Source organism: Chenopodium album, chromosome 27 (assembly GCF_948465745.1).
Source record: "Chenopodium album chromosome 27, dcCheAlbu1.1, whole genome shotgun sequence".
In the NCBI taxonomy this organism is placed as follows: Eukaryota; Viridiplantae; Streptophyta; class Magnoliopsida; order Caryophyllales; family Amaranthaceae; genus Chenopodium; species Chenopodium album.
In genome coordinates, this window is record NC_137860.1 from 8,760,692 (window position 1) to 8,771,490 (window position 10,799).

At 36.7% G+C, this 10,799-nt stretch overlaps 1 protein-coding gene across 1 annotated transcript; it reads left to right on the plus strand.

Moving 5' to 3' along the window:
* Nucleotides 1-617: 617 nt before the first annotated feature.
* On the plus strand, nt 618-6,073 carry LOC145620270 (universal stress protein PHOS34-like). The gene is made up of 3 exons (XM_081674915.1): nt 618-1,504; nt 5,394-5,434; nt 5,729-6,073. The coding sequence occupies exons 1-2, from the start codon at nt 778-780 to the stop codon at nt 5,396-5,398; spliced, it is 732 nt and encodes a 243-aa protein (XP_081531041.1). The 5' UTR covers nt 618-777; the 3' UTR covers nt 5,399-5,434; nt 5,729-6,073.
* Nucleotides 6,074-10,799: the final 4,726 nt, after the last annotated feature.

A 10,799-nucleotide genomic window follows, 5' to 3' on the forward strand; every position in this document is an offset into this window, starting at 1 on the left:
TGAATAGTTGAGTAGGTGACGTGGCATAGTGAGGATGGCTTACGTGACACGTGGGCGTTATTGGGAACGACTTTAGATATATTAGTTTAGACTAGTGAGTAGTCCGGGCGTTGCCCCGGGTTGCTACTGTTATAAACGGTTTATTGATTAATTTTTTTTTAAAGGCTTTTCAAAATGAAATTGTGAACGTCAAATTAAAATTAAGCTATTTTTAGAGTACTTTTTTTTAAAAAAAAAAAAAAAAATTATACTTTGTAGTTTGCACTTATATATATATATATATATATATATATATATATATATATATATATATATATATATGATTTTCTTTTTTTGTTTAACATATTATTAACATGGTTGATAATTGACTTAGATGGTTAATCTTTGTTATAAGAGTCGTGGGTTATGAACTTATCAATTATGATTAATCCGTGCAGTGTAGGAGTAAGAAGGCTAGTTACAATTTACAAATATACACTTGTGTGTGTTTCCCATAGCTATCTTCCAAGAATAGAAGTCTCTAGACTCAAAATTTCAACATTATCCATATACGCAATATTCCCATTCAATTTTCTTTTCCTTTCTCATTTTATAATTCCACATAAAGTCAAATACAACACCAAAAAAACACATCACCTTCTTCCCCTGTCTCTGTTAACACCTCTCCCCCACTCTCTCTCTCCAACTCTTTCTTTCTCCCGGCAAAAAAAACAAAAAACAAAAAATAAAAACAATCCAATTCAACACATTCGTGAATCATCATCACCTCCAGCTAAAATGAGTTCACCATCAAAATCAAATATCGACCGTCCGATCGCAATCGAAATCCAACCATCATCACCTCGCTACCCACTTCCACCGTCTTCCTCCACCACCACTTCCGCCGCCGGCGCCGGCGACGAACCTCACCGGAAAATCGCAATTCCCGTCGATCTCAGCGACGAGAGCGCCTTCGCCGTTCAATGGGCCGTCCAAAACTACCTCCGTCCCTCCGACTCCGTCACTCTCCTCCACGTCCAACCCACTTCCATCCTCTACGGCGCTGACTGGGGCTCAACCCACTTCTCCGCTGCTGCCGCTGACACCGTTGACGACGATGAGGCCAAGAAGAAGAAAATCGAGGATGATTTTGACAGTTTTACGGCGGGGAAGATTGCTGAGTTAGCGAGACCGCTTGTTGATGCTAAGATTCCGTTTAGGGTTCATGTTGTGAAGGATCATGATATGAAGGAGAGGTTGTGTTTGGAGATTGAGAGGTTAGGGTTGAGTGTTGTGATTATGGGGAGTAGAGGGTTTGGGGCTTCTAGGAGGACTGTTAAAGGGAGGCTTGGGAGTGTTAGTGATTATTGTGTTCATCATTGTGTTTGTCCGGTTGTCGTTGTTCGGTATCCTGAGGATAAAGAGACTGCCGGTTCCGGTGCCGAAGCCCAAGTTGGATCGTTGCATCCTGTGCCGGAAGAGGATGGGTTGCACGAGGATGTTGCTGAGTTGCACTTGCACAAAGGTCATTTCTTCCTCTAAATCTTATTATTATTATTATTATTATTATTATTATTATAATTATTATTAATACTACCTCCGTTTCATTTTAATTGCAACGATTAGACATTTATGAAACGAATATAGTATTGTTATTATTTCTCGTTGAATTTAGTTTTGGAATTGGATGATTATCAATTAGCTTGACTTTTAGAAATGATCATTTGGATTTTGGTAAATGAAATGTTGATCTTAGTTGCGAGATTAAAAACAATTACAGCGTGTTAATTGTTAGATTGCTTTAAAGAAATCAATTAATTATCAATATAGCTCGAAAGAATGAAGGAAAAAAAAAATTGAGCAGTTGACAAGATTACCAGTAGGTGGAACCGGTGACCGATAAATGATGTTGGTTTTAGTCAAATGAAGGTACTAATTGAGGAAATTGAAGTAGTTCATATTTAATTTTTTGGACAGGAAACCAATGAGAAGTTGTAATAGTATAATGTATTGTTGAATGGCTTGATTTTTGAGTACTTATTAAATCTTCTATGGATAGCAAGTGGGTCATTAGTTGTTTGTTAATTGCTTTGAATTTCAGTTTTGTGTATGTATCTTGTATTGGAAAACTTAATTTAATTGAGTTCTGTTTAAAAATGTTAGTATTGGAATCATCATCTTGTAAAGCACGTAATGTAAACCAAGTCAATGGCCTTTTGGTGGGAAAGGATTTGATTCATCTAGTGTCTTCTTCAAGGACTGCACTGATATTACGCCTTCTTTGGAAGAAAATTAAATTAATTAATATTGAGGATTTGAGGGGAGGTGTTAGAATTTCATTGTGCCACAAATTTACTGCCAAAGTTTGGTTAATTTTTCTATGTTTATTTGTCAGTTGCACATATTCATTTTATATTTGCCTCGGTATGTTATAATCTCGCTGTTGAGGATGGAACAAAGTAACATGAATTTCTTCACCTAACAAAGATATTAGATAAATTAACAGATGGCGGTCATACAAGTTTCACATGTATGGCAGTGCTTTGGTATCTTTAAAGTTCTGTCAGCTTTGCTGCACTTGCTTGAATGATGTTGCCCATGGCATCTTTATTTGATGCTAATACTTTAATTTAATAGTTAGGATGTATTGTGAAGATAGCTTCAAAGAAAATTTATCTAGCTTAACATGTTGATTTGGTTGAGTCGAACGTAAACCGATTAGCACAAACTTTTCATTTTAATTCTACCGCTATGCTTAGTAATACCATAGATTGATTATTATATAGTGATGCAGGACATTTAGACATTAGCTTGCAATTTGTACCCTTAAAGAGTATCTATATTATAACCCCTTCGTCCCATTTTGTTAGTCCCGATTTTCCTTTTTGGTTTGTTCCTTTGAGTTTGTCCTATACTAAAAAAGACTATGAGGCACCACCACTTTGCTCTTGCATCCCCTTCATTTGGTCCCACCAATTTTTTCTCTCAACTCCACCCAACCAAAATTTAAAATAGTAACAAGACTTCTATCGGCCAAACAAAAGCGGATGTAGGGATTATTGGATATTGAATGCCTATAAGCATTGTATGACTAAAATTTAACTAGATAAAGATATCTTTTGTCATAAACTCATAAGCTGCCGATGTATGTAAGTCATTTCATTGATAAGAAATTCCCAGCAGTTTTTTACTTGTGATTATAAAAGGTTGCAAGGACATGCATTCTGTATGCTTGTTGTGTTCTAGAGAAGTGTGCAGGATTTTAAAGTAGCATCCTCTTGATGATATGGTGTGATTTTGTGTTAACCTAATTGAGTGAAAAATTTCTAGTCATATCTTATATAGCAACTACAATGTACAAGCTAACAGTAATAGTTCAAAGATATGATAGTGCAGAAGGATGGATGCCTTGGATTTCTGAATATGTGGCACTAAATGATACAGGAATCATGAAGCACCTCTTGATTTACCGACTTCAGACATTTGCTTCCCGTTTTCCTACCTCTTTCCCTACGATCCACCTTCAGTGGTTCCCTCTACCTCCCTCTACCTGACAAGGTAAGAGCTGCTTCCACCAAGTAAAACTGTTAGATGAGGAAGGGGAACCAATTTGCTGCTAGAACACGGTGGCTAGAGTAAGGAAGCTGTTGCCATAGTTTCATGGTGTTAGTATCTTTTCCCAATTCTCTACCTCTTTCCTTACAGTCCACTGTCCACCTCCCTTGGCTCCCTACCCAACAAGTTGAGAGCTGATTTAAGGGCCAGAAATTATTTTAAAACTTGATATGAGCATTCTAGTATGGAGTTTTCATGGCAATCAACTCCCCACCAGGTAAATTGTGAGGCGAAGGAGGGGAACTGATCTTAAAGAACATTGTGTGACTAGAGTTAGGAAGCCGTTACCAAGTTTTCACTGTGTTGGTAATTATTTATAATGAATGGCCTGATGCCTATGTGTAAAAGACATGCTAACATCTTGTTAGAAGATTTGTATGCTCTGTTTTTCCCTATGCCTTACCAAGCAGTCCACCTTTTGGTCAAGGCTTCATAATTGTTTTTCTATAATTATTCAAGAAATGACCGAATAACGATTTTGTCAGATATCAGTAAGGTTGATTACATGAATATTGAAAAACTAGATGTTTTTATGCTGCATTGCCTGCATAAGTAGTTATCCCATTTTACAATCATTCAATATTTTTTTTTTTTTTAATTTATTTTTTTTCTTGTAGATTTCTGACTATCAAAAACACGTGAAACCTCAAGATTTCTTTTTGATTAAAAGTTACTGTCATGTGCAAAGAGGATGGCATTGTATGGATAAATCAATGTGACCCTCCCCCCCCCCCCCCCCCCCCCCCCCCCCCCCCCCAAAAAAAAAAAAAAAAAAAAAAACCCTTCTGTTGTATTTTCCCAAGTTTTATTCACCTTTTTATTTGACCCAATATGTAAGGACATCTCATGTTTCTAATGACCCAAGGGTTTACTATGTTCAAATTTGTTTATCAGGTACATGTTAAGATAATACGTACTTCTGATTTATTACACTTAACACACCTTCTTGGCATGCTATTTGATGAATTGATTAGAAAAGTTAAATACATGAATTAAGCTATATAGTTTAAATCGTAACAACTTAATATTTCTTGTTAGAGGTGGTAAAATTATTTCAATTAATTTCTGTATAACTAGTCTAATAAAAGTGCTGTGTTGCGAGCAAATTAAAACTAAGTATATAGTATATTGTGACCCTACTTTACTAGGGTACCTCTAAGCCGGTCTCAGCTCTGGATCACTAGCAGGGTAAAATGCAAGATAAATGGGTGCAATCTACTTCTTTAAAGAATCATTTGGCAAATACGTAGTACTAGACTAATCATAAGAACATATATAGAGTGAACCCTTGCATTCTTTATTCTCTGTTGTAGCATTTGTTTCACATGCAAGTAGATCGCACAAGACTAGTCTATAATTTTTTAACCGAAGTTCAAGTTGCTATGAAACCTAGGATAAATGTGTTATCGCTGGGCCTATATAATTTTTATGTGGCCACTTTCTTGCCTTCTGATTGACATTGTCTGCATGAGAAAGTGTTATGACTTGCAAGTCTACACCAATATACCTGTTTACATTTCCAATCACTGATGCTGTTCTTAATTCTAGTAATCTTTTTTCTGATATTGTATACTTGTTGTAATTCAAGGCTCTATTTTGTGTCAACCTTTTAGTGTCAATCTTTTCACTCTTTTTTTTATTGTAGCCTTAGCCATACTACAATTTATAGTCAACCATAATTTTGTGGTTCTCCATTGCATGCATGGTTACTTTTGATTAACATGTAATTTTAAAAAAATTTTGACCAACAAGTATTCAATGCAGTACATATTTTGACTGTTACTTTTACTTTCTTGCAGACTAAGAGTTTTGTGCAGTTGTCAAAGGCAAGTTAAACAAGGTAAGCTAAACCACCTTCATTTTTGAGAAATTAAGATAAAATGGAGGGATAACATCAGACATAACTAAAGAACTCCATTTGTGTCACATAGTGGAAGCTACTAATCTCTTCACCTGAAGAAATGTTCTACTGTTATCATATACTGCTTTTCCAGTACTTAATGTAGTGTCTCCGCTAACTTTTTTCACAAACGCGTCCCCACTTTCTTTCACTTAATTGCACCCAACCTAATCTTAATTGCATGATTAATGCATAGACTCTCTCTTCTTATCTGGTCTACGCTTTGCTTTGCAGTCGAAGGACCTGGATTCAGTGAAAGCTGCAAGATTCGGATGTATTATGAGATGGTGTCGCTCAATAGTTTTCATGAGTTAATGCATCAATCTTGATTTGTAATTTATGGCTCTTTTGTTCCATTACATTACAGTTGTGAGGTTATGTTGGTGTGCATTGTAGCTACATTGTTAATGCTCAAAATTTCTTCAGATGTTTCTGAGTTGGTCATATTGGTGTTACTTTATGGGACATGTATGATTTCAATGTATCCTGTTTAGTTCAGGTGCATAAACTGGCATTTTTTTTATGGAGGCCTTACATTTGGTGGTGGATACAGGAAAATAAATTTACCAATGGAAATAAGTAGCCCATCTGTCCTAGTACAATAATGGTTGTCAAAAATCGAAAATAATAATTTTGTCCTATGATTGTTGCAAATTTTAGCTAGTTTTAGGATTAAATTTGTTCTTGAGCTTAATGCTTTGTGTAAAGATGGACTATTGTCATAGATCATCTCCCACACCAAGGATTGGCGTCATTTGGGTCACTAGGTAACAAGGCATAATTGTGGTTGGGGCTTGCCCTTGGTGCCTTATAAAGCTTTGTTTAGTTTCTGCCTTATATTTCTAATGAACACTTAATTGACAGTAACACACTAACATGTCATTTGGGGGCCCAAAGGAAGCCCAAATGGGCTCTAGTTTGAAAGGTCCATCGTATTTTGGGCCAAGGAAGACCATAATGATATTGGTTTTTCGAGATGAGGTCCTGAAGTATGACTATGGCAACAAGTAATTCGAAAAAAAAAGCGGGAAGTTCCAGAAGGTTTTAAGCAATTTTAAGATGTTCTTTTGATGGAGTATTCTAGAGAGGATTGACTCTAAAATATTCAAAGAGAGTTTCGTACATAGTAGAAGTCTTCTAGGTTCTTCTATGTATGTACATAAGTGAGTGATGTTTTAGAATGTTCTGGGGTACTCTATAGAAGAATTCTAGGTAGGTAGGATGTAGAAACCTCTTAGTATGTATGTCCTTTTGAAGGTGAGAACTCTATAGATAGTAGTCTAAAACCCTCCATTTGAAAAGGTTAGAGAAGTTCTCAGAGTAGCTTGTAAGTAGGATGGAGCACTATATATAACCTTCAAGACACATTTGTACATTCCAATTAAGTTGAGAGTAATACAACAAGCATTCCAAAGCACTTTAGTTTTTTTGCAATTCAATATTATCCTTCAAACACTAATACTAATGTACATACTAACAAGAGTGATAGCTTGTGTGCTTAATTGCCTACGACACTAAGTCGTAAATCCAGACTAAGGCACTAAGGGAGAGTGCTTAGTTCAACCAAGGATTATTGCTTAGCACTGAGGGGACGTGCTGTAATACCCCAAATTTTGAGAAATAATAATTTAAGTATTCCTTTGATTATTTGAGTTTGGAGTCAAAATAAATTTAAAGTTTTGGCCCAAAATTAAAGTATTTATTTTTCAAACAATTAACTATTTTCATAATTCTAACTTAATTAATAACCTTGATCTGTCCATATTTTATTAATTTCAAAATATTATTGTACGTTGTTTTGAACTTCACTATATTATTTTCTGGATTTTATCTTAATTAATAATACTTAACAACCTTAATTATTATCTTATGACTCAGAACTAATCTTGGTTTCATATTATCTAAAATATTTTATATATTTGCATTTTTTTTAAAGATAAAATTGATTTAATCCATTATTCTCTTGATTTAATAATGGTTTTTGTATTAAAATTTTTTTTAAAAAAACCTTGATATGATATGATGGGAAGGAGAACGGTAGGTCGTTGGGCTACCACCCCACCCAATCAAACAAAATTTGTAACTCAACTAACCCCTATAAAGTGTAGTGGTAAGTCAAGGTCGAACCCAAAGGAATGGAGGTCGAATGCACGATGCCTAAGTTAAGCTATTCCGAAATCTAGTAGGGGTTTATGGTAGAAACTAGAGCTAAGCTAGGCAATGCAAAAGGCTAGTACTAATTGAATGCTAAGGCACTAGGGGAATGGATCCACATGCATCAACAATGAAGTTCAATCAACTTGGGGAATTAACCAATCAAGTCAAGCAATGTGAGGGAAAACCGAAATTGCAACCAAGAGAGTACATCAAGCTATTCTCCTAGAGGTCTAATTAGCGTCAACTACACCAAACACTAGCTAGGAAACATCACAAGATATCTCAATCGAGTAAATGTAAGCCACAAATCAATGGTCCGTATCAATGTGAACTCACAATGCAATCTAGTGTGAATAACAAGGGTGATCAAGCCTAATCAAGCACACACATGCACAAAATCAATCAACCAATTTAATCATATTATCAACTCAATCAATTTCCCCCAAATTAATCTCAATTCATGATTAATACATGCTTCACCACTACCCTAGCAAATAAACTACTCACAATCCATGAAGAACATCAAAATCAAAGCTAAACTAATCATCATTCCCAAATTCATCAATTGAAATCAAATTGAAACCAACAACTTCAATCAAAATCAATCAAACCATCAATTAACCAAATCAAACAACAATACTAATGAAATCAAACATTAAATTGCATTAAAGAGTAAAGAATCCTTACAAACTTGATAGAAATCAAATCAAATGTAGCAATCTTCAATCATCAATCATCAAACCCACATTTTCTCTCTCTAAAAATGCTAAGAACTAGTGTTTTTCTCTCTCTAAAATCTAATCTAATCTAATTCTAACTAATGAAGATCTAATCTCCCCTCTAAAAATGGAAGGAAATAACTATATATACAAAGGGGAAGTTAGGATTGACGTCCAAAAATAGACCCACGCCGGTGCGGGCGCTCGGAGGAGAGAGAGAAGTGCGCACGGGACACACCCAGAAAGGTGCGCCCGCACACACCTCATGTGCGGCCGCACACGACAAATGTGCGGCCGCACACTCCCCATGTGCGCCCGCACATAACTGGCAGCCCCCCTTTCTTCTCTTCGTCCTAGCTCATGTGGTGCACACATCCTAAATGATGGTGATGGAGGACAAGGTAGGCAGAAACTTTCTTGAATTTCTTGAAGGATATAAGCCATGAGAAAGGCATATACAAGGCCTTGAAGCATGCTCCTTGGATCCCCCTTTGACTTGAAACTTCTTGCACAAGCTTTAGGCATGAAAATCAATGAAAGACCATGGAGAAGAAGCTCGGGATTTCTTGGACAATCAATCACAACCTACAAACAAAGGAGAAAAATCAAATAAAAGGGAAAAATAACAAGTAAACTAGAAAATGCACAAAATAGAGAAACTAACCATGAAAAGCATAAAATGAAGAAATTGAGAATAAAACTAAGGAAAACTAAAGAAAAGAGTAATAAAATGAAATGAAATTCATCCAAAAAGAGATCACATGAGTGCCATAAATGTCACTCATCATGATAACATTGTTTTACGTAACTATCTTGATCTCAATCCTTACTCCTCCAACCAAATCATCATTAATCTGATTTTCTCCCTTATCTTTTTCATTTGTTTTCCCACATAAATTAACCACAAAGTTTTATATGCGGCTGGCCGCACCGTACGGCCAGCCACAATTATTTATTTATTTTTATTCTTTTTCTCTCTCTTCTCTCTCTCCTCTCTTCTCTCTTCTCCTCTCCTCCCCTCCATTTTCTTATCCATTGAAGCACCGACATCATGCTCCAACCCAGATTTTCGTCGACTTTCTTCTCGAATCCGACGAAGAGCTTCACTCAGATCGTCGTTGCCTTCGGATCTATCATTTGGTGGTGGTTTCGTGGGTGGGTGGTGGTAAATTCGTGGGTGGGTAGTGGTAAATTCGTGGTTCGGTGAGGGTTCGGATGGGTATTGGGTGTGGGTTGTTCGTGGGTGGGTTTGGTGGTGGTTCGTTTCTGGTAAAAGTGGTTTGGTGGTGGTTTCATGGGTGGGTGTGGTAAATTCGTGGGTGGGTAGTGGTGGTTTGGTGGTGGTTCATTTTTGGGTAGAAATGGTTTGGTGGTGGTTTTGTGGGTGGTTAGTGGTGGTTTCGTGGTTCTGAGTTCTAGATCTGTTTTGTTGGTGGTTTAGGTTTGTAGTTTTTCGTTGGTGGTGGTTCTCGGTGGGTGGTTGTTTTTCGTTGGTGGTGGTTGTTGGCGGCGTGGGGCAGTGGGTACGGGAGGTGGTGTAGGTTAATCGGGGGTTACTTGGTCGGTTAGGGGTTACTAGGGGGGGTTACTAGGTCCGGTCAGGGGTTACTTAAGGGGTTACTTGGTCCGGTTAGGGGTTACTTGGTCCAGTAAGGGGTAACTTAAGGGGTTACTTGGTCCGGTCAGGGGTTAATTTGGGGGTTACTTGGGGGGTTACTTAAGTGGGGTTACTTTGGGGGTTACTTGAGGGATTACTTTAGGGGTTACTAATAGGGCACCCTGCCGCACCGTGTGGCCAGCCGCACCAGAAACGCACTGTAAATTAACCTAGGCCAAATGACATTCAAATTCATTTAACTAAGCTAAACTAATCTTGTTTTCATAGTAATCCCACACTCTCTTGAACTCTATCTTTCTACCGTTAATCACATATAAATAGACTCTTAGCTCCTCCCATTTACTCACACCAAAAGCAAGAATATTTTCCTCTACACTCTTAAGAACTCATGACCTCTTCTTTCTCTATTTCTTTCTTGTGTTCTTGCTTAAATAAACACTGCAAATGCACCACTTATCTGGTGCCCCAACCTCATTGATGTATTACTACTACTCCGTCCTATCACTTGATGGTGTTGTAGCTGGCTGCCAGCTAGGTGCATAACACCTTCCTCCTTTCCTCCCTCCTTTACTACTGCAAGAACAAAATAAATATAATTTCCTTTTTCTATTAGTCGTCATGATTATAATTACTACTACATACACTAATGTTATTATTTGATACTAATGTTACAATTTTAATACTAAAATTACTACTTTAATACTAACATAAACTAGCAAAGTTTTGATAGTTTTGATAGTTCATGCACAAGTATCTTAGACTAGTGTTTATAGTTTTGGGATTATTTGTTAACCTTGTATTAATTAAGGAT

Coding starts and splice junctions, on each gene's coding strand:
- LOC145620270 (XM_081674915.1), top strand. CDS start 778: ATGAGTTCACCATCAAAATCAAATATCGACCGTCCGATCGCAATCGAA.